The 23,945-nt window shown below is 50.5% G+C and overlaps 1 protein-coding gene across 3 annotated transcripts in view; it reads right to left on the minus strand.

Annotated features, from left to right (window-relative positions):
* Positions 1 to 23,945, minus strand: part of Hip1 (huntingtin interacting protein 1) — a 134,647-nt gene that overhangs the window by 33,423 nt on the left and 77,279 nt on the right. For 2 of the 3 annotated variants that reach the window (XM_006971288.4, XM_016002073.3), the window contains exons 2-7: positions 13,887 to 13,950; positions 10,948 to 11,090; positions 9,690 to 9,746; positions 7,001 to 7,081; positions 4,992 to 5,068; positions 4,200 to 4,261 (exon numbers count right to left, since the gene is read on the minus strand). In XM_006971288.4, coding sequence (XP_006971350.1) covers positions 4,200 to 4,261; positions 4,992 to 5,068; positions 7,001 to 7,081; positions 9,690 to 9,746; positions 10,948 to 11,090; positions 13,887 to 13,950 — 484 coding nt within the window. Of the gene's footprint in view, positions 1 to 4,199; positions 4,262 to 4,991; positions 5,069 to 7,000; positions 7,082 to 9,689; positions 9,747 to 10,947; positions 11,091 to 13,886; positions 13,951 to 19,833; positions 20,055 to 23,945 lie in introns of those variants that run through there. The other variant, XM_016002071.3, reaches the window with a different exon arrangement.

The raw sequence follows: 23,945 nt of genomic DNA on the forward strand, positions 1-23,945 counted from the left end.
CCCAGCCCCTGACTGGGGGATTCTAAGCAAGTGCTCTACTGTTGAACTATGTCCCCAGCCCCTCACTGGAGGATTTTAGCCCAGGGCTCTACTCTTGAGCCATGGCCCTAATTCCTCTGGGGAATTTTAGACAAGCATCCTACCACTGAGCCATACCCCTAATTCCTCATTGGGGGATTCTAGGCCAATGCTATGATCCTGAACTGTATCCCTAGTGATTTCCATAATCTCACATTGAGATAGGATCTTGCTATGTAGCTCAGGCAGGATTTAATATCTCTATCCTCTCACCTCAGCCTCCTGAGGGCTGGATGACAGGTGGGTGGCCTGTGATTGACAAGTGCATTGACCCATGTGATTCATTTAACCCTATGAAACCCCGAGACAGGAAAGGGTATCCCCACCAGACAGGTAAGGAAAACATCACTTGAAGGTGGTCACAAAGCCAAGAAGTAGTTGTGCTACTGCTTGGGTGCTATGAGCCCACATGGCCATCAATGGGTACAACAAGCACCTTTGCTCCTGATGGCCAGAAAGCTCGGTGTGTCATGATGAGGTGAGGGAGACACTGCCTTGTGCAGAACCCCATGATAAGCATGGGAAAGAAGATTCACTGATAACCTATGAGGCATGTCCCAAGTCTGATCAGAAACACTCAACACATTTTCTTTTCTGACATAGAGTCTTAGGTCGCCAAGGGTGGACCTGAACTCAATATGCAGCCAAGAGTGACCTTGAATTTCTGTTCTCCCTGCCTCTATCCACCTCCTGAATGCTGGGAGAAGTGTGAGCCACCGTGCATGGTTTATATAGTGCCGGGGATTTGAACCCAGGACTTCATGCATGTTAGGCAAGCACCCTACCTATCAATTGTGCTACAGCTTTCCCCTAAATTTCTTATTCCAGGCATCTATCCACATTACCTAATTCTACACCCAGCTATTGGACGCCTGGCTATAGGCTATCACTCACCCCATGGCCAGGGCTGACTACCTTTCTTGTCCTGGCTGCCCACTGTCCCTAGAGACTCTATGTAACGTGAAACACAAGACTTCCCTGATGTCCCCACATGTGTGGACCTGCCCATGGGTAGGCACAGAGTCCTCGTGTGTTGCACCTCCCTGGTCTGCACAGATCCTGTAAGTGTGTTTGTCTGGTGGATAAGAGAAAGGCAGAGAGAGTCACACACACACACACACACACACACACACACACACACACACACCACAGAAAGGGAACCACCAGCCAAGCAGTGGTGGCACACACCTTTAATCCCAGCACTAGGGAGGCAAAGACCGGCGGATCTCTGTGAGTTTAAGGCCAGCCTGGTCTACAGAGTGAGATCCAGGACAGCCAGGGCTACACAGAGAAACCCCGTCTCAAAAAACCAAAAAGAGTTTGATTTTTCGGACAGTGGTGGCACACTCCTTTAATCCCAGCACTCAGGAGGCAGAGCCAGGCGGATCTCTGTGAGTTCGAGGCCAGCCTGGTCTGTAAGAGAGATCCAGGACAGGCACCAAAACAACACAGTCACCCTGTCTCAAAAATCTGCCCCCCTCAAAAAAAAAGAGAACCACCCAAATTGAACCACCCTTGACACAAATTAAAAGCAGCTGTCATGCAAGGCAGCCATCAGTGTCAACTGGCTTCCTCAGGCTCCTGTCTGACAAGCAATCACAGCTACCTCCATCTCCTCCTGGGAATGCCACTTGACCCCCAGCAGCAGCTAGAGCAGTGTGACTGGAGGCAAGTTTCTCAGCCTGGCCGGGCCGCTGAATGCTCAGCTGTGAGCTCTATGGTTATGACTGCCTGTGCCGCACACCGTCTGATGAGACCAGTGAGGAGGCCAAGAGCTTCTGCACTGTGCTTCTCAGCTCTGGCTTGGTGGGTAAGCATGTGTGCGTGCGTGCGTGCGTGCGTGCGTGCGTGTCTGTGTGTGTGTGTGTGTGTGTGTGTGTGTGTGTGTGTGTGTATGTGTGTATGTGTGTGTACAAGCAGGTACACATGTAGGCTGGTACATATGGAGACCAGAGGTCAACCTCGGGTATCCTTAGCTGCTTCTACTCCTTTTTATTGGTTTTTTTTTTTTTTTGAGACAGGGTTTCTTTGTGTAACAACCCTAGGTGCCTTCGCCAGTAGATCAGGCTGGCCTCTAACTCACAGACATCTACCTACCACCATGTCTGGCTTTTTTTCTCTTTTTTTAATTAATTTTTTTTTTAAACAGGGTTATTAGGGCTGGAGAGATGGCTCAGTAGTTCAGAGTGCATACTGCTCTTTCAGAAGACCCAAGTTCAGTTCCCAGCACCCATAGGGGGCAGTGTGGCTTATAACCATCTGTAACTCTAGCTCCAGGGGATCTGATGCCCTCTTTTGGCCTCTGCAAGCAACTGCACTCATGTTGTATATACCCCAACACAGACACATATGTATACATGATTAAAAAAATCTGTGTGCATGCTAGGCTGTAGGGCCCTGACCCCCCATCTTGGGTAGCTGTTGCCTTGCTTGTCGACCTTGACCAGATGTCCTCCCTATGCCGATTCCCTGCCAGTTTCCTCCTTACTGAACGCCCCCACCCCCAGGTTCTTTGTTTGTGTATCCTGTATTTGGTGTAAACAGCTTAGATGCAAGAATGTAGAACATTGGGTAGCGAACTTCTGCCCTCTGGGGATCCCCCATTGTGCTGTAAGCCTGTATTTAAGGCCTCCTCCCTCTTTCAATGAACGGCATTCGGCATTCTGCTGGGTGAATGACCCACTGTTTCTTGTCTCTATTTTTTTTTTAAATATTTATTTATATGAATGCTCTATCTGCATGTATGGCTTTATGCCAGAAGAGGGTGCTAGATCCCACTAGAGATGGTTGTGAGCCACCATGTGGTTGCTGGGAATTGAACTCAGGACCTCTGGAAGAGCAGCCAGTGCTCTTAACAGCTGAGCCATCTCTCCAGCCCCTGGTCCCTATTTTTTAATCCATAGCCCCCGGCTCGGACATGGTGATCGGGTAGTGGTCGCGCGGGCGTTACTGCAACAAATGGAGGTCTCACCGCAACGGTAGGCAAGCGCTCTACTGCACTGAGCTGCATCCTTAGCTCAAGACAGACTCCCGTGTGGCGGGACATTTGTTTAACTATGTAAATATATATTGCTGTTTTACCTTACCTGCCTAAGGCACCTGATTGGTCTAATAAGAAGCTGAGCCGGGCGGTGGTGGCGCACGCCTTTAATCCCAGCACTCGGGAGGCAGAGCCAGGCGGATCTCTGTGAGTTCGAGGCCAGCCTGGGCTACAGAGTGAGTTCCAGGAAAGGCGCAAAGCTACACAGAGAAACCCTGTCTCAAAAAAAACAAACAAACAAACAAACAAACAAAAAAAAAAAGAAGCTGAATAGTGAGGGAGGAGGTATAGGCAGAGAAAGTAAGTAGGAAGAGGAATCTAGGCTCAGGAGAAGAAAAAAAAAAAAAAAAAAGATGCCAGGGACAGCCAGACACAGAGGAAGCAGGAAAGAAGGACATACATAATGAAAAAAAGGTAAAAAGCCCCGAGGCAAAAACGTAGATGACTAGAAACAGGTTAAATTAAGTTAAAAGAGCTAGTGGGACATGTCTACGCCAAGGCCGAGCATTCACAATTAATAATAAGTCTCCATGTCTTTATTTGGGAGCTGGTTGGCGGCCCAAAGAACAATCTGATTGCACGCCCCTTCTGAGCAGAGAGCATGCCTGCGTGGCAGCACAGCTCCAATTACAGACAGGCCTGGCTGGAACGGTGGCCACCATTCCGTGGATGTCAGAAAGGGCAAAAGAGCCTCTGGGAGCCTGGTGGCCAGGAGGGAGGGAGGCCCCGGGGATGGGCAGAGCAACCGGCCTCCCTATCTGATATGAAATAATGGACTTCAAAACTGTGCGAGGAGAGAGCAAAGGCTGATGCGACAGCTCCGCGTCAATGCCCCCTGCTAAGCAAGGGCTCGGCCAGCCGGATGTGACTGTGCAAACCTGTGATCCCAACGCTCAGATGGTTGAGGGAGGACCTGACGTGAGTTCGAGACCAACCCACACCATAGAGACTTTGTCTTTAACAAAACAAAAGAAGACGGACAGACCAAAGGGCTGGGTCAGCTGGACCACACGGACCAGGCTGGGAATCAGGAGACTGAGTCCCAGGACAGCCCCAATCAGAGAAGAGGGAAGTGACTCACCAGTCTGGAAGAGGTTCAGTTCGCACTCCAGGTAATCAAACATCTCCACTGTGAGCTGAAAACTGACACAGGAAGAAACAGAAATCAGAGTCTATAGCACCGACTCTCCCTCAACGCCCTGACTCTTCCTCAACACCCCAACCCAATGCTGGGGATGAAATCCATGACCTTGTACATGCTAAGCAAGCATGATGCTGCTAAGCCATGCCCCCAGCACCTCATTGGATTCTAGGCAGATGCTCTTCCATTCAGGAGCCATGCCCCCAGCTTCTCACTGGGGCATTTTAGGCAAGTGCTCTACCACTGGGTCATACCCCAGATCCCTCACTAGGAGAGTCTAGGCAAGTACTGTACTGCTGAACCACACTGTCAGCCACCAAAGCCAGGTAATCACACCGCCCCCATACTCTGTCCTGCTTCCCCACCCTGAGGACTCCCGTGTGAGCACAGGGGCATTCTTTCTTGCATAGACATACACCTCAGCTTCCTTCCAAGCATCTATTATGAAAGTTATTTAAAGACTAAACCTCTCAAGATTCCACTGGGGCAAAGAAAGGTGACAAGGCTCGGTTCGGGGTTAGGAAGCGGAGACTAAGACAGGGAAGCCACGGTGAAATATGTCTGGGTAGGATTCCAAATGGATAAGTGACCCTGGGGCCAAGTCACCCCGGGGACTTCCTCCTCATCCCAGCCTGTCTCCTGCCATCAGGGCCTCTCACTGTTGCCAGGAGCAAGAATTAAAATCACAAAAGTTTACTTCTCTACTGGGTCTGGAGCAGGATAGCCACTTACAAGTTGTTAACATCACTCTCTCCAGCTTCATCCAGCTGCCGGTCACTCATCTGAAGGTTGCCAGGGAACCTGGGATTCTGGAAGGGAATTTGGGTGAAGGAGGATAGAATGAAGCACAAGAAGGCTGGGGGTGAAGCCAGGTGGGTGGAGCGTTCGGCTGCCGATGCTACTCAAGGGATGGAATGCTTGTTTGAGGACACAGTGTAGAGAGAGAGGAGTCCCCCCGCAAGCACAAAGACCCGGGTTCAATCCTGGTACCTCGGGGGTCAGGGGGAAAAGCCCCCACACAGCCCAATAAGACCAGATTAAACAATATAGCAGGTCCCATGTCAACTACACCCTTTTGAGGGAGGCAGGACCCCTTAATGAGGCTCCCAACAAACAACACCCGCTGCCCACTACCCATCATCGGAGCTGAAGGTCCCTCTCTTGCAACATGAGTCCTGGAACATTCTAAGCGCGTCCTCCCAAGGGGCAATGAGACCCAGCATGTGAGCATGCTCCCCAGTGGATCATCTGGAATCCCAGGGCAGCAGACACTCATCACTCACTGGCCCTCTCTGATTCCCACTCAATCTCCTCAGCCTTGGCAATGTACCAAAGCTGTTACTGTGAGCCCATGGGAGTCCAGAAGAGACAGAGCCTGATCTCAAGTATCTGTTTGTTTGTTTTGAGGCAGGGTCTCATGTAGCCCAGGTTGACCTGAAACTCACTATGTAGCTAAGGACAACTTCGAACTTCTGATCCTCCTGCCTCCGCCTCCTGAGTGCTGGGATTAGACGTGTGCACACCATACTAGGTTTATCCAGCACTGGGGATCAAAACAAGGCTTCGAGCATGCTAGGTAAGCACTCTCTGACCATTTAGCTACATCTCCTCCTGGATTCAAGTGATCCTCCTGCCTCAGCTGCCGTAGTAGCCAAGATACCATAGGACATGGAAACAGATCACAAAAAGATAGAGGTCATTTCATCAAGAGCCTCTAAATTCCAGAGCAAATACTTTACATGGAGCTGGAACAAGGCGAGACTCCATTTATTCTTGCTTTATCACCCCAAAAGTGCTCTTTATTTATAGATTTTTGGCTTGTTTTGACCTGAATTTGATAACCTGGGGCTACATGGTAGAAAGGGAGAATGAACTAATTTTCCCCCCTAAAACTTTAAAGAGTAAATTTTATTTATTATTTTTATCTTCCAAATGATTTAAGATTTATTTTTATTTTATGTGCATGAGTGTTTTGCCTGCATGTATGCATGTACACCATGTGTATACTTGGTGCCCAGAGAGTGTAGAAAAGGGCACTGGATCCCCTAGAACTGCTGTGACAGATGGCTGTAAGCTGCCATGTGGGTGCTGGGAACTGAACCCTATTCCCCTCGAAAAAAGAGTCTGTGCTCTTAACCTCTGAGCTATCTTTCCAGCCCTGAAAGAACTGACTCTTCTAAGTTGTCCTCTGATACCGGCCACCTGAAATAAATAAAAATATAATTCAAAACAAGAAGACAAGATGGTACTGGATTGGTCACTCAGCAGGTAATAGCACCCCCAAGCTCACAACTGTTTATAATGCTACTTCCAGAGTATCTGTTGCCCTCTTCTGGCCTCCTTGGGCACTGCATGCACATGATGCACATAATGTATAAGCAGACCACACATATAAAATATAAATAAATCTTAAAAATATATATAAGTAAATGTTTGCCATTTTCCTCAGGAAACACCATGCACCGGATGATGGTTGTTATCCTCTGTGTGAAATGCAGAACAGAATGACCCTATGAACAGAGGTCAAAAGGTCACCCTGGGGTTCCCTGACCACAATTGTTCTATCAGTTGATTTCCCCTTACAGAGTTGGACTATAGCACCCCCACTTCTTGAGGTCCCAGCCTGTTCCCTAAAGTGCTAGTAAAGACCAAGGAGGGTCTGGAGGGAGGACTGGGGAGGGCGGGCTCGGAGGAGGGATGGGGTGAGGGAGCGGGAGCCGTGGAGAACAGGAGATGCTCACTTTGGTGTGGTACTCCATCCTCGTTCTCAGCAGTTTGAGGTAGATGCTGCACAGCTGTCCATACCCCTCACTCAGATGGCCCTTTGGGGAAGAAGAGAAGAAGCTGCATCAGTGCTGAGGTAGGACTTTCCCTGAAATCTTTTCCTTGGGCTGGCTGGCTACTCTGTGGGTGAGGGCTCCCACTGCCAGGCTCAGCAACCTGAGTCAGTCCCTGGGACCCACACGATGGAAGGAGAGGACTGACTACCACAGGCGAGGGGTCGTCTGTATGAGTGTTACGTCATTCATGTGCCCACACCCATCCCAACACATAACATATAATTTTTTTTTTCCTTTCGGAGCTGAGGACCGAACCCAGGGCCTTGCGCTTGCTAGGCAAGCGCTCTACCACTGAGCTAAATCCCCAACCCAAATAAATATAATTTTAAAAGATAGGGCAAAAAGACAGCTCAAAAGGGAAAGGAGTTTGCCACCAAGCCTGACGACCTCAGGATCCCACACAGTGGAGGATCACCCCGATTCCTCCAGCCATGCTTGGTGACATGCATGTACCCCTCCCCTACTCTCTCTCTCTCTCTCTCACTCTCACTCTCTCTCTCTAAAAAAATAAACAAACACTTAAAGGGTGTTCACTCCCAGCACTCCCACATGGAGGAAATCCTTGAGGATATTCAATTTGGATTTCCTCCACCCAATCAGCGCTGGGAAGGAGACCCAGCCGACACTCCCCAGGGGACCTTCCCAGAATTCATAAACCTCCAGCTGAGAGCTTAATTGAGAGCGGATCTCTACAGAGGCAAACACAGGTTCTCTCCAGAGGGACCTGTCTTTATTACTGACTTCAAAGAACTGTGTTCCCAGGAAAACTGAGTAGCTCCCAAGGAGGGAAGGAAAAAAAAAAAAAGCACAAAAGGAAAATGTGAAGAATAGCTAAGATTCACCAGAAATGCCAGATGGCCAAACAGATCTCTAAGGATAGATGATGAGATTATAAAAAGCAATATACGGTATGGGTCTCATTAAGATAGCTCAACTGTTTGCAAGGCGAAAGATCTTGTAAAGGGGGGCTGGAGTGATGGCCTAGCAGTCAGGAGTGTGTGCTGCTCTCAGGGAGGACCTGGATTCAATTCCTCGCTCACAATTGCTCTAGCTACAGTGAATGTGACACCTCGTTAGGCCTACATCAGCACCCGGCGCCCACAGGACAAATAAAAATAATTTTTTTTATTTTGTTTTTTGGTGTTTTGAGACAGGGTTTCTCTGTGTAACGGTCCTGGCTGTCCTAGAACCCACTCTGTAGACTAGGCTGGCCTGGTTCTGCCTCCCGGGTGCTGGTATTAAAGGTGTGCGCCACCACTGCCTGGCTAAATAATTAAATTAAATAATTAAAATAGCTATTGTAAAGAAAGTCAGGTGTGGCCCTGTACATTTGCAAGCCCAGCACCAGGGAGGCTGAGGCAGGAGGATCTGGAATTGAAGGCCAGCCTGGGTTACAAAGTGAGACCCAATGAATCCATAGGAAAGCATGGGATGAGATAAAAAGAATTAAAAAAAAAAAAAGTCTGGGGAGATGGCTCAGTTGTTAATTAATTGTTAGGCAAGGCTGGGGGCCCGGGCTGCATCCTCCACACTCAGAGTGCATGTTTGCAAATCTTCCACATGTCTGCATCTTCCACACTCAGAGTGCATGTTTGCAAATCTTCCACATGTTTGCGTCTTCCACACTCAGAGTGCATGTTTGCAACCCCAGTGTTGGGGAGCAGAGGCAGGAGGATCCCCAGGGCTCACCAGACAACTGCCTTAACCTAATAGGTGAGCCACAGGTTCAGTGAGCTCCTGTCTCAAAAACACGAGGCAGACAGCTTGGTGTATTGTGATGGCATTAGCCTTTAACCCCAGCCCTTGAGAGGCAGAGCTGAGAGGATCTCAGGGAATTCAAGGCCAGCCTGGTCTATGTGGTGAGTTCTAGGACAGCCAAGACTAGGTAGAGAGACCCTGCTTCAAAAAACAAACAAACAAAAACCAAAAACCAAAAACCAACAAGGTGGATGGCTCCTGGGGAACACCACCGGTGGCTGCACCCCACCCCCACCCCATGTTCTCACTGCATGCCTATAATCCCAGGACTCAGGAGGGTAAAGTAGGAAGATTACAAGTTCTAGGCTAGCCTGGGCTATGTACAGAGATCTCAAACAAATAATAGATCTTTATTTTTTTTTAACCTTTTATTATTATGTGTATAGGTGCATATAGGCCTGTGTACTACATGCATGGATGGCAGAGGAGGTCAGAACAGGTCACTGGATCCCTGGAGTTATAGATGGTTGTGAGCCACCATGTGGATGCTGGGAATTGAACTCGGGTCCTCTGGAAGAGCAGCCAGTGTTCTTAACTGCTGAGCCAGCCCTCCAGCCCCAAAACAAAGAATTAAAAGTGCAATGTAGCCAGGCGATGGTGGCGCACGCCTTTAATCCCAGCACTCGAGAGGCAGAACCAGGCGGGTCTCTGTGAGTTCGAGGCCAGCCTGGTGTACAAAGTGAGTTCCAGGAAAGGCCAAAACTATACAGAAAAACCCTGTCTTGAAAGCAAACAAACAAAAAGGTGCAATGTATTGTGACCACAAAGGTCACAAGTAGAATGGCAAGTTCCTGTGAAGAGTAAGGGGTCCCGGGTGCATCTCCACACTCACCCACATCCTGCTCATGTCGCTTAATTCATTTTTGTATCTCAGAGAGTCTTTGAGCACCTAGGAAAGAAGAGAAGAACCATGAGAGGGGACACGGGTGGCCAGAGAACAGTCTACCTGGGCCTGGGGTGGGGAAGAGACCCATCCGAAGGGATGTACCCACCTCCTATGGGAAATCAAGACAAGCGGTATGGCAGCAGCCAGCAGCCTCTTTTTTCGTGTGTGTGTGTGTGTGTGTGTGTGTGTGTGTGTGTGTGTGTGTGCAGGGGCCACAGCATACATGTGGAGAGCAGTGGACAACTTTCAGAAATCAGTCTCTCCTCCCACCTTGGGCTCCTAGGACTATTTTGCTGGCCTGACAGTCGCTTTTGACAGGGGACAGGAGAGATGAACGGGGCACTTCCATATTCTATATTATAACGACACGTGTGCTGCATACTGCGGGAAGCAATCAGTGTATACACAATGTTCCTGGCCTCTGCACAGACACGGTTGGAGTGTACCACCGCCTCTGGCCTGAGTGTCTCCAGGACAGGTTGACACCAGCAGACACTAACCTAAGTATTTCGATAAACATTTGAGCCCAGACATCCACAGAACGAGAGAAGAGTGCAAGGAATGATACCGTGAGGCACAAATATCCGAAGTGGGATGTTTTGATCAGAAATATGGCTGATCACCTGACCAAAGGGGCGAGGTTGAACCCTGAAAAGACTGACAGCCTTTGTCTCCACCCCCTTCTCCCTATATAATTTGCTGCCTTAAGATGAGCTAGGACACAGTCTTCTCCAATTGCTGGCTCTCTGAATAAAATAGTTTTAAAGGTTCAGTTCCTGGGAGGTGGAGAGATGGTCCAGTGGTTAAGAGCACTGGCTGCTCTTCCAGAGGATCTGGGTTCAATTCCCAGCACCCACATGGTAGCTCACAACTAACTGTCTGTAATTCCAGTTCCAGGGGATCTGACACCCTCACAACAATGCATATTTAAAAAAAAAATTCTTGGCAGTTAAGGGTGTTTTACAGCTCCTGCAGAGAGAACCCCAGTTCGTCTCCTAGCACCCACACTGGGCGGCTCACAACATCCTGTAATTCCAGCTCCAGGAGATCTGACACCCTCTTTCCGCCTCCTCAAGCACCTGGACGCGTGGCATACACTCACGTAGACACACACATATAGATAAAAAATGTTATCTTTAAAGCTTCAATTCCCGTCTCTGCTCACTGGCGTCGATCGCCGGTACCTACCGCCCCAGGGACTCACGTTTGGATGTCCGTCTCGGAGGAGCTTGTGGAAGACGTGGCAGAACTTCCAGCACAGCATGGCGTTGCTGGACAGAGGCAATCGGTTGACCACGGACCAAAACGTCTGCGCGCCTTTCTCATGGTGGGTGCCCAGGATGCAAGGTGACGGGAGTCAGGGAAAAGCAAGGGCCTGGTGGGGGGCCTGGTGGGTGGTGCTGGCAAGGAGGGTGGGGCCCTGCTCACTGCGGAGACCCCACAATTCCACATGCTTGCCTGGGCGGTTTGGAGGCTGGGGGTACTGGAATACCTTGTTCTCTGTTTTATAATAGTTTCCTCTCAAAAGGAACTGTCTTTTTTTCTTTCTTTCTTTCTTTTTTTTCCTTTGGTTTTTCAAGACAGGATTTCTCTGTAGCTTTGGTGCCTGTCCTAGATCTCGCTCTGTAGAACAGGCTGGCCTCAAACTCACAGAGATCCGCCTGGCTCTGCCTCCTGAGTGCTGGGATTAAAGGTGTGTACCACCACCGCCCAGCCAGAACTGTCTTTTTAATATGTATTATTATGTGTGTGTGCGTGTATATATGTGCGGGAACTCATATACCCAGGTGCATATGTAGAAGGGGCAGCTTGTTGAAGTCAGTTCCACACGGGGTCTCGAGGACTGAACTCAGACCTCAGAGGCTTGATGGCAAGCTCCTTTACAACTGCTGAGCCATCTTACTGGCCCCTCCCTGTCTTTCTGAGAGTGGGTCAACATTTAAATAGCCCAGGTTGTCCTGGAAGTAGTATGTTAATAGAGGATGACCTTGAACTTCTGATCCTCCTATCTCCACCTCCCGACTTCTGGGGTTACAGGTGTGCAGGACCACACCTGTTTTATGTGACGCTGTGCTGGGACAGAGGGCTTGGTGCATGTCAGGTAAGCACTCTCCCAGCTGAGCCACACTCCCAGCCCCCCTGCCCTTTGTTTGTGTTAATGAGATAGAGTCTCACTCTGTAGCCCAGGCTAGCCTCCAACTCCCGGCAATCACCCTGCTTCATCCTCCCAGTGGCCGAGGTGGCAGGCATGTGTCACCATGGTCCCCAGAAGTGGAAGTGTGTTGAGAGGGGAAGTCCCTTCATAACCTGCACTTGTGGCTCGGGCCAGGGGTAGTCTTGGCTGCTCTCTGGGTCAGCCAGATGTACATAGGGCTCTTGGGACCATTGCCACAATCTATTTTTTTTAAAATAATTTATTTATTTGTATTTTTTCTACATTGATGTTTTGCCTGCATGTATGTCTGAGGGTGTCGGATCCCCTGGAACTAGAGTTACAACAGACAACTGTGAGCTGCCATGTGGGTGCTGGGAATTGAACCCGGGTCCTTTGGAAGAGCAGCCAGTGCTCTTAACCGCTGAGCCATTTCTCCGGCCCGTTGCCATGGTCCTAACACGTGGTTTCCTCTTTCACTTTTGTTTTGCCTGTGGTCCTTGTTCATGTGTCTGCCACGCCTGTGTGTGAGCATGAGTGTAGCGTGCCACGGTACATGTGAGGATGCTGAAGGACAACCTTGAAGACAGGCTTCCTTCGCCCACTGTGGATTCTGAGAACCAGACTCGGGATGCCAGCCTTGACCAGCTTTGGCCTGCTGAGCCAGCTCAGAGAGCTTTCTTACTCATTATTAAAGTGAGGGGTAGGAGCTGGGCCTGGCGGCACACACCTAGAATCCCAGCGGGATCTTGAGGCAGGAGAATCCCAAGTTTGAGGCCGACTTGTAGGACGCATTGAAGCCCTGTCTCAAAACCGCCACCATCAAAACCATCAAAAAACAAGCAGAGGCCGGAGAGACAGCTCAGCGGTTAAGAGCACCAGCTGCTGCTCTTCTAGGACTCTGGTTCGATTCCCAGCACCCACACAACAGCTCACAACTGCCTGTAACTCCAGTTCCAGGGAATCCACCGCCCTCTTCTGGCCACTGTGCACACTGCAGGCATGTGGTGCACAGACCTACAGGCAAAACACCTACACACATAATAAATAAAATAAACAAGCAAATAAGAACTTCAACTGTAGCTCAGCTGGTGAAGAATCTGCCTAGCATGCACGAAGCCCTGGGTTTCACCCCAGCACTGCATAAAAACTGAGCATGACGGTACAGGCCTGTGAGATCCCAGAACTCAGGAAGTCACCAGTTCAAGGTTACCCTCAGCTAGACAGTGAATTAGAGGCCAGCTTGGGCTACATGAGACCCTGTCTCAAAAATAAATCTAACCAACTCACATGAACGAAATAAATAAATAAAAAGGGAAGGACATGGCAGCTCCTAGGTGTGGTGGAGGAGAAAGTTTATTGTAGATGTGTGGGAGAGCATAGCCAGAGGCAGGGACATCTGGGAGTCCAGAGTGGACATGGTCAGACTGAGCCATGTGAGGAGCGGGGGAGGGGGGAGGGGAGTACCAAACCAAGAGGCCAGGAGGGTGAAGAATAGATGAGCCGAAAGGCCGGGCAACCAGAATGGTCGCATTATATAGAGACGAGCCTCTGGAGGAAGGGCAGCCCAGCCTCTGGGCTGGAGAGTTTAGGGTAGGGGGTGAGGTGTGCCAGCCATATATATATACCTGTAACAGGTAGGGACTGAAGGATGCTGGGAGAACCTGGCGGCCAGGTCAGCTTTGGTATGCTAATGGACACCTCAATTAGCCATTTGTCCTGGGTTGAAAACGTAATATAACTAACTAAATAAACAGAAAAGGCCTGGCTGGGTGGCCTCCTTGGCCCTTGCCAGGCTGGAGTTCCTGAGACTGGTGCTCTCTGGGTCCGCAGTTCCACCGGAAGTGGAAGTGGCTTCCATCTGCAGGCTCCTGTCCCTGGCAAGGGTTACTCTTCCTGTGGCCAAGCAAGAAGCCTCCTCCTGACCCCGGGTCCCACTATTTGACCCCCTTCCAGGGTCGGCCTCCCAAGGATCGCATCCAAAAGGATATTCCTGGCATGTTTTTCCTTCACGGCCACTTCCTGCGTATTAATGGCCTTATTGACGCTGACGGTCTGCAAAACAAGATGGGGGAGGGGGAGGGGGGTGAAATAAATGAGCCTCCGAGAGCGGCTGAGACCCCTCCCAACTTCCTCCCCCCCCCATGACCCTTGGGGTTTCTGACTGCCCCGAGACCATCCAGGGTCCTCTAGATCCTCGGCCGGTACCCAGCTTGGTGGGGGGGAGGGGGCAGAGGTGGGCAGCGCTCCCAGACCAGCTGTCCCAGGCTGTCCCAAGGGAGCAGGCTTTGCTGCCTGGCATTGGCTGTACCCAGCTGCTGCACCCGCCTGCTACGCGCCAGCTTGGCACAACAGCATGGTAATTAAGGGGCCACACAAAGGAAGGCTTTTTCATCCCCAGGGAAACATTATCCCTCAGAGTACAAGAGGAAGAGATGCTGATGTCGGGAGCTGAGACCAGTCAGCCACCCCTCTGCCTCTTGTAAGCCTTCCCACCGAGGGCTGGCGAGGGGGCTCCGCGGGTACAGTCGGAGTGCCGTTCCCAGGACCCCCATGAAGATGGACAAGGGGATCCCAATCCACAAAAGTGTTCTTTGACCTCCACACAAGAGCTGTGGCAAGTACGTTCCCCCAAAATAATAAACAAAACAAAACTTCCATGAGCTTTTCCTGGCCCTCCATCCACCCTTGGCCATTTTCCAACTGGAGGGCAAATCCCCTTTCCTGCCTTAATTACATGGAAAAACACGAAATTATTCCTTTCCTGTTGCTTTCAAATTCATGGCTCTCACGCTAATTTTAACACAGCCCACAGACACGTGAATAATGTGCACAATTGTTAAATGGTATCATTTATCATTTATCTGGTAGGCTATTGTGTTGTTGACATTTTTTAAAAGGTTTATTATTTTTTTTAATTATGTATATGTATGTGTGTATCTGACTGTGGGTATGTGTACACACATAAGTGCAGGTGCTGAAGAGGCCAGGGGCATTGGAGCTAGAGTTGTGAGCCGCCGGATGTGGGCACTGGGAACTGAACTCTGGTTTTCTGCAACAACAGTGTGTGCTCTTAACCCCTGAGCCACCACCCTAGCCTCTGTATTTGTTTATTTAGTGCACTTTGGGGGGGGAGGAATGCCTGCCTGCCGAGGTGTACACACACACACACACACACACACACACACACACACACACACACTCACACACTCACTCACTCACTCACTCACTCACTCATACTCACTGTACTAAAGGTCTTAAGTCTGCCATTATTTTATATTTTTTATTTAAGAATTTTTTTTTTCTTTTTCGTTTTGCCAAGACAGGGTTTCTCTGTGTAGCTTTGCACCTTTCCTGGGACTCACTTTGTAGCCCAGGCTGGCCTCGAACTCACAGAGATCCACCTGGCTCTGCCTCCCAAGTGCTGGGATTAAAGGCGTGCACCACCACCGCCCGGCTAAGAATTTTTTTAATGTGTATGGGTGTTTTCCCCACGTGTATGACTGTGTACCTCTGTGTGCACTGCCTGAGGAGGCCACAAGGGGGCATCAGATCCCTTGAACTGGAGTTACAGGCGGTTGTGTGTTACTATGTGGGTGCTGGGAATTGAACCCGGGTCCTCTGGCAGAGCAGCCAGTGCTCTTAACCACTGAACCACCTCTCTGTCCCCAACATAGTGTTTTCACATACCCTTTTCTCTATACTTGGTTTTCTCATTGGAAAATATTTTGACATTCTCCAAGCAGAATGCAAAACTGCTTCTTCCTTTTTTCTTGTCCCTTGGTACCTGGGGTTGAACTGGGGCCTTGCACGTGTTAGGCAGGTAGTCTACCACTGAGCCTGTTTTGCTTTTAGATTTTCTGAGGCAAAGTCTTACTAAGTTGGCAGGCTTTGAATGAACTCCAGACCCCAGACAGCTATTAATCCAAGACCTCCCCCCACCCTACCCCTGCCTCAGCTTCTCATAGTAGATGGGATTACAGGCATGTACCACCAGGTCTAGCTCCACATATTCATGTTAAGTGATGCTTTTAATTAATTAACTAGGGTTCTTTGAGACAGAATTTCTCTGTGTACTCCTGGCTGTCTTGGAACTCACTCTGTAGACTAAGCTGGCCACAAACTCAGAGATCTGCCTGCCTCTTCTTCCCGAGTGCTGGGATTAAAGGTGTGTGCCACCACCATCCAGCCAATGTTTTCAAGAGATAGGTTTCCAGGAGTGAGAATACAAAGTTAAAATATTTTGCTTGGAGCTAGAGAGATGGCATAGTGGTTAAGAGCACTTGTTCTTACAGAGAACCCAAGTTCAGTTCCCAGCTCCCACAACTTGTCTTACAACCATCTGTAACTCTGGTTCCAAGGGATCTGATGGTCCTTTCTGTCTCTGTGTGTACCAAGAGCACACACAATGCACAGACATACAGGTAGACAAAACATCCATGCATGTAAAGATCTTTACTTATTTTTTTAAGTTTTGTTTTTCTAAATTATCCCTTTCATTATGGAAGCACTCAAACATACATAAATGCATCCTGGACTAGCCTACCTCAAACTTGGTATATAACCGAGAATGACCCTGAACTCCTGATCCTCCCGCACTGATTCTGAATGGTGTTGGGACCCCAGACTTCAAGCGTGCTAGGCAAGTGCGCTCGCTACTCACTGAGCTCCACCCCAACCCATGAAAATTCCCTTTCGGAAGAAGGAGAGGATGTGGTACACAGTGCCGTATCTATAATCCTAACACTTTGGAAGCAGAGACGGGAGAATCTTTTAATCTTCAGAGCCATCCCCCGCTCCCTAGGGCACTCAAGGCCAGCCTGGGCTACCTGGGATCTTACGTCAAAACAAATAAACTAAAAAGGAGGTGCGACGGTTGAGGGATTCTTCATCAGTTACAACCACTCAGCTCCCGCCAACCACTGACCACTTCTTCCCTCGATAATGAAGCCAACACTGCCAGACTCTCGATCTTTTTACCCGTCAATCACCTCTCTGGGTGATTGTGAGAAAGACTCCCGGGTTACAGCTAGATGCGGTCCCCACCATGTGGGAGAGGATCGTAGCTGTAAGGACAATGTCACGGATGCCGGGGACCCCCAGAAGGCAGGGGCTTGCTTCAAATGAGCTGATTTCCTTTAGTGTTATACACTGCCTTCATTCCTAGACTCCAGCACAACTGAGAAAGACCTGGTCTGGCGCTGAGTTTGGGGAGGAAGCCAGGTTCTGCTGTTTTTCTTATTCCTGCGACAAAATACCTAACACAAGCGACATGAGGGAGAAAAGGTGGATTATGGCTCACAGTCTGAGGGTGCCGTCCATCATGGCGGGGAAGGCTCGGCAGCAGGAGCGTGAGGCGCTGGTCACGTGGCATCCACAGTCAGGAAGCAGCGAGAGAGATGGACGCTGGTGTTCAGATCACCCCGCCAACCCCACCCCCAGACAGGGTTTCTCTGTGTAGCCCTGGCTGTCCTGGAACTCACTCTGTAGACCAGGCTGGCCTCGAACTCAGAGCTCCACCTGCCTCTGCCTCTGCCTCCCGAGTGCTGGGGTTAAAGGTGTGCGCCACCGCTGCCCTCAATACCCCCAGCGCAGCTCACTACTTTTTATTCAGGCCAATAGGATGGTGCCACCCACATCTAGAGTGGAGTTTCCCATCTAAATTAACTCATCCAGAAACTCCCTCATAGACGGGTGCAAGGCCTTGTCTGGAGTGATTCTAAGTCCTGCCAAGTTGACAACAGATATTTACCGCCGAGCCAGCGAGATGGATCAGTGGGTTAAATGTGCATGCCACCAAGCCCCCCCACTTCCGACCTGCACAGCAGGGGAGAAATGACTCCCTAACTGTTCTCCGATCTTCACACACGTGCATGGACTTCACTCCCATCATGCACACACAATAACTAAATGTGAAAAATATTAACCATCCTAAGTCACTTGGGGCACTGATAGCCCCCCCCCCCCAGCTGTTACCCCACATCCTCTCCCGTAGCAGGTGGTGTTCACAAGAACTCATTCAGTGTTGCGGATGTACCTGACGGACTTCCAGCCATATTCACCAGTGGTGGAGGTGCCGATGAACCGGAGGCCACACCATGGCTCTTGGCTGTAGCTCGGATTCTGTAGCTTACACAGCCTCTCAGGACTCTGAGGCACAAGGCAGGTCTGAGCTTTAACATTCTTGAACTTGGGGTTTTGTTGAGACAGAGTGTCCTTTATACCAAGCTGGCCTTGAATTCACTAAGTAGCGGCGAATGACCTTGAACTTCTGATTTTTCTGCCTCCGCTGCCTGAGTGCTGGGATTACAAGTGTGCTCCGCTGTGCCCTGTTTAATTTGTGCTAGGGATGGAACCCATGGCCTCACACATACTAGGTAATGATCCACCACCCTTCCCCACCTCGCCACCCTCAGCCACTGCAGTTTTGAGACAGGATCTCACTAGTCCAGGCTAACCCTGAACTCACAATCCTCCAACTCAAGTCTTCTCAGAATTAGATTCTGCCACTGTGTCTGGCTCACACTGGGCCCTTTAAAGCAAGCAAGCTGTGACCAGGCTTGGAGGTGCTGGCCTGGAATCCCAGCTACTGGAGGAAGTTGAAACAGGACGCTCCTACGTTCTAGGTCCACCTGGGCTACAGAGTGAGTTCAAGGCCATGCCAGGCAATACTAACACCCTGTCTCAAAGGAAGGGGTGGGGGTAGGTCTGGGTCACCCAGAGGCCTCAGGATGTCCATCACCTTGATGTTTCTGGGGCAGATGTTCCCGTCAGGACCAGTTTGCCCAAATGACACTCTCATGCCCCATCCTACATCACACGTACTTTTATATCTATCTATATTGCAAAGACTTCATTTCAGGGCGGGTGAGGCGGCTCAGGAGGAAAAGGAGCTTGCCGATAAACCTGGCACCCTGGGTGCAATCCTCAGAACCCACATGGTGGACTCCTGCATATTGTCCTGTGAACTCCACATGCACGCCTTAGCATGCACATGCATCCACCTCTCATAAATACATAAATGTCACTTTAAAAAACCTAAAAGCTACTTTTTTTTTTTTTTTTTTTTTTTTTACCATTTTCTCTACTTGTTAAGCTACAGCCCAACAATTACAAAAACCCTGGCCCTTCTGTTTTAAAGACATGGCCTTACGTAGCCCAGGCTACACTAGGATGCACTATGTCATCCAGGTTAGCCTCTTACAGGAACCTCCCAAGGGCCAGGGGCATAAATGTATGCAAACATACATTTTTTTTTGTATGTAAAAAATTACATTTTTTTCAAGTAAAAAAACATTGTATGTACTTAGCAAATAGCCTTTATCCCCTAAAGACCAAAGTCCAAGGGGCTGAGGAAGACATCTCAGTCAGTTCAGTGCCTGCCATGCAAGCATGAACCCCGAATTCAAACCCCAGCACCCACATAAAATTCAGGTGTGGTACACATCTCATAACTCCATTATCCCATCTGGGGAGTGTGACGTAGAGGCAGAGAAGACCCCTAAAGCTGACTGGTCAGACGAGTCCGGGTTCAGGGAAAGACAAAGTTGGGGGGGAAAATATAAGATGGAGAAGAGCAACCAAGGGAGGCACTTGAAGTTGACCTCTGGTTTCCACGTGCACACACCATTACAAACACGTCCATACATCACACACACACACACACACACACACACACACACACACACACACACACACACACGCTCAGGCTTCTCTTTCTATACGGCCTTACACCTTAGGGCAGGACAGGATAAGGTCCCCAAGCCTCAATGCCACCTGCTCCCCGACACCACTCAGTTGCTGCCCAGACTCTGAGAGAAATCATTTGGTCCGGACGGATCTGGTTCTGCGGGCGGGCAGGCGGGCGGGCGCCAGCGCGAGCAGAGGGAGGGGGTGCCCTCGGGGCAGAGGGTGGAAGTGGAGGGCGCTGTGTCTCACCTCTGGAGGGGGGTCTAGGTTCGAGAACATCCTTTGAGAACACCCTGTTCTCTTTATTCCGCTGGAGTCACACGGGACCTAAGGCCAGCAGCCGCTCTCCTGAAAGAGCAGCATTGTACAACTTCCTGGCCCAGCTGGCCCCAGTGTCCCCAGCTGGTCCCCGGGAGCCAATTATCAGCAGGCAGTGCAGGAGGGGAGGAGGTTTTTCTCCCGACTTCTCTTCCTCCCTCTCTAGTCCTCTCTATTTACAGGCTCTCCTCCGGGCAGACCAGCCTGGATGTGGCCAATGGGAAGCTTTTAGGTCTTGCTGCTGGAGCGGGCAGTGGAGCCCGGGCTGGCTTGTGGGGCTGACGGGGCATTGTCCTGTCACGCACACAGCTCCGGCTGCAGCCCAGCCTTTGGGTTACCAAGGCCAGGCTGGCTTACAAAGGTTAGCAGGAGTAGGCAGAGAGGATGTGTCCTGGGTTGGGATGCAGCCCTGGGACAAGGGGCCGGAGGAGGACCAGCTGCTGAGGCCAGAAAGAATACCCAAGAAAGGGGCAGGGAAGAGCAGGAACAGAAAGCAAAATAGAAGAAATGCAAAAAGCAAGATCTGGCATTGTAGCTCAGTGGTAGAGCCCCTGCCTAGAATCCCCCAGTGAGGGGCTGGGGTGTGGCTCAGTGGTAGAGCACCTGCCTAGACTCCCCCAGTGAGGGGCTGGGGTCATAACCCAGTAATAGAGTACTTCCCTAGAATCACCTGGTAGGGGGCTGGAGGTGGCACAGTGCCTGTTTTGCATACAGGAGATCGCTCAGTTCAATTCTTATATCAAAAATAAAGAGGGATTGGAGAGATGGCTCAGTGGTCATAAGCCTGGCTGCTCTTCCAGAGGACTCCCAGCACCCACATGGTGGCTCACAACTGTCCAAAACTCCAGTTCCAGGGGATCCGGTGCCCTCTTCTGGTCTCTGTAGGCACCAGGCACACACATGGTGCACACATATACATCCATACACATAAAAGAAAAGAAAAAGAAAGAGAAAACTCATTCGCGACTTTAAATTTTGTTTGTTTGTTTCCTTTCCCTTTCTTCCTTTTTTCTTTTTTCCTCTTCCCCTTCCTGCTCTTCTGTTTCCCATGCTTGCTTCTTTGTAACAGGAAATACTCAGTAAATCCCAAGCAGGGCAAAACAGGAGTCCAGCTTGAAATGAACAGGAAGTCAGGGGGCACCAGTGGTGACGCTACGTCGTACGGAGGATGCCGCACAATCCTGTGGGGTGGTACCCTGTACATTCTGGGCGGGTCCTCCCCTGCTGCAGTAACATAATCTAGACACTCTCCCACAGACAAGTGGAAGCTCACCTTCTGGGTGATTCTAGGTCCTGCCGACAGGAGCAGCCACCGTCTGTCTGGAAGAGGTACTGCAGTTTCTCCATCTTCTTTACACTCACTACTCTGCAAAAGCCCTCCCGCTGGTGGGCCCAACACAGTCTGCTGGGCTAGGGAAAAGGTCCGCCACAGGGCTCACGTGTGTAAGCACTTGCTGTTTAGGGGGGAGCCTCACTTCTGCCCCATCTCTCTCCAGACCCCACCTCTCAGAAAGCCAGCCAAGTGGCAGCTTCTCCCCCAGAGATGCCTGAGACCACACCTACAGGGTATTTAAGACCCGGCCCATAGACCTGTCACGTGGTTTCTCCTTTTCCCCTGGGAACACCCAGGAATGCTTTGCTCAGATTAAAACTGACTTATTAATCTGGCCTGATATGACTTGTTGCAACGCCGGAGTTACCCACTACCAGGGGATATTTTACTTATCATCTGTCCCCAGCTGGTGGCACTGTTTGGGAAGGTCGTGGAACCCTTAGGAGGCGGAGTCTCTCTGGAGGAAGAGGGCCGGTGGGGGCGGGCCTTGAGCCCTTATAGCTCTGGCCCACTTCCTGTTCACATTTTGCTTTCTGACTGTGGATGCAATGTGAGCAGCCAGTTATTCTGCTCCCATCCAGCCTTCCCCGCCTGCTGCCCTGGTGTTTCCATAGTGATGGAATGTGAGAGAATAAATCCTTTCTCCTTTAAGTTGCTTTTGTGAAGGGTACTTTTTTTTTTTTAAACAGCAACGTAAAAAAGAACCAATAGAGATGCGAAACAGCCTCCTTCCCCAAAGCTAATCTGTTTGAACACTGGTCCCCGGCTAATGTGGCTCTCCTGGGTGGTTATAGAAACACTGGTCTTCCTGGAGGAAGTGGGTATTGGGGGTCAGACCTGAGGTTACGGCCGGGCCCTGATTTCGATCGAAACTTTCTGCTTCCTGGTAAACAGTGGGAAGAGTCCTGACCACAAGTTCCTGCCCCTGTGCACTCAGCCATGACTTCCCCATGAAGGTGGTAGACTGTGTCTTCTCACACCGTGAGCCTAAACAAAGCGCTTCTACCCTTAGGTTACCTGTCAGGGATTTGATGACAGTGACAGACGGGTAAGGCACAGCCCGAGATTAAGATTTCCATACTGTTGGCGGCATCCCTCGCCAGGGCTTCTGAGGAGAATGTTCCAGATGCACGGGGCTGGGCTGTGTCTGCCCTCAAACCACTACATTACCCAATGGCTCTCTTCCCTCTTCATACCTTCTGACACACCCCGTTTCCACAGCTGTGGGTGCTCGGCCTCTCTCTCTCTCTCTCTCCTGGTAAGGACCCACAGCAGCAGCTTCATGCCAGCAACAACCTCACAAAACCAAGTGGGTAAGAGGGTTGAGCTGGGTGCTACAGGAAGCTCTCGGGACCCAGCTGCATCGCTCATGGAGCTGATTCATCGGTGACCCGTCTGTCCCATGACTGAGGCAGGAAGTACTTGCTGCAAGCCCAGCAATGTCAAGGCTCCCTGCTTCTCCCTCCCCAGACATCCTCTGCCTTCCTAACTCTCATTCTGATTCCACAACATGCACCCTACCTCACACCCATATTACTGTAGAATCTGAATCTACCTCTGCCCACACAGCGTCCCTTCTCAATGAAGTAGCCAGAATAAAGTTTCTAAGACTGGGGTGTGTATGGCTCAGTGGTAGAGCCCCTGCCTAGAGTCCCCCAGTGAGGGGTTGGGGTGTGGCTCAGTGGTGGAGCACCTGCCTAGAATCTCCCGGTCAGGGGCTGGAGTGTGGATCAGTGTAGAGCCCCTGCCTAGAATCCCCCAGTGAGGGGCTGGGGTGTGGCTCAGTGGTAGAGCCCCTGCCTAGAATCCCCCAGTGAAGGGCTGGGGGGTGGCTCAGTGGTAGAGCCCCTGCCTAGAATCCTCCAGTGAAGGGCTGGGGTGTGGCTCAGTGGTAGAGCCCCTGCCTAGAATCCCCCAGTGAGGGGCTGGGGCGTGATATGGGCCAGGCCTAGGGTTCCAACCTCAGCACAACATAAAAAGGAGAGTTCAGCTCTTCCTACTAGCAGATGTTCAGCCATTTTTGGTCCAGTCAGAGCCAAAAGGACAAAGTCTGTCAGAGAACCAAGAACAAGAACTTAACCGACCTACCCCAGTGTGATTCAAACAGGGGCTGCATTCACAACAGGCAGCCTCTCCTTAGGAAGTCAGAATAAAACCCCTTGCGGGAGAGGCCAGCCGATCTGGCTGCCCATTGGAGGTATGGGCAGGACAGATGTCATGCTGGGAGGGGACAGTCCAGAGCCCTAAACTCCAGCTCCTCCTGCCCCATAGACCATCAACCAATCCTGTCATGGTCTGTGGTCACATCCACACCAGCCACACTCTCTGTCACAAAGCAGACAGACACTCTTGGGGTCTCAGTGGTTTTTAAAGCACAAGGCGGAACATCTGTTATGACTTCAATTGAAGTGTCCCCCACAGGCCTGTTCCCCAGCTGAAGACGCTATTTGGGGAGACTATTTTGGGGTCCAGCTGAGGGGAGCAGGTCTTACGGGCAAGGCTTTGAGGTTGTAGCCAGGTCCCTGGTTACAGCCTGCCTCTCTTCCCTGTCAGCCATGATGGACCGAAACCCTTGGAGACCATGACTCAGAACCTACTCTTTCCCCCGGAAGTTGTGCGGTGTTTTGGTCACAGTGAGGCAAAAATAACTAATGGTTGGTTGTCACTTGGGATGCTAGTCCCAAAGCTGGCTATAGTGGCTATCCCCTGG

The sequence above is a fragment of the Peromyscus maniculatus genome, chromosome 23 (assembly GCF_049852395.1).
Source record: "Peromyscus maniculatus bairdii isolate BWxNUB_F1_BW_parent chromosome 23, HU_Pman_BW_mat_3.1, whole genome shotgun sequence".
In the NCBI taxonomy this organism is placed as follows: Eukaryota; Metazoa; Chordata; class Mammalia; order Rodentia; family Cricetidae; genus Peromyscus; species Peromyscus maniculatus.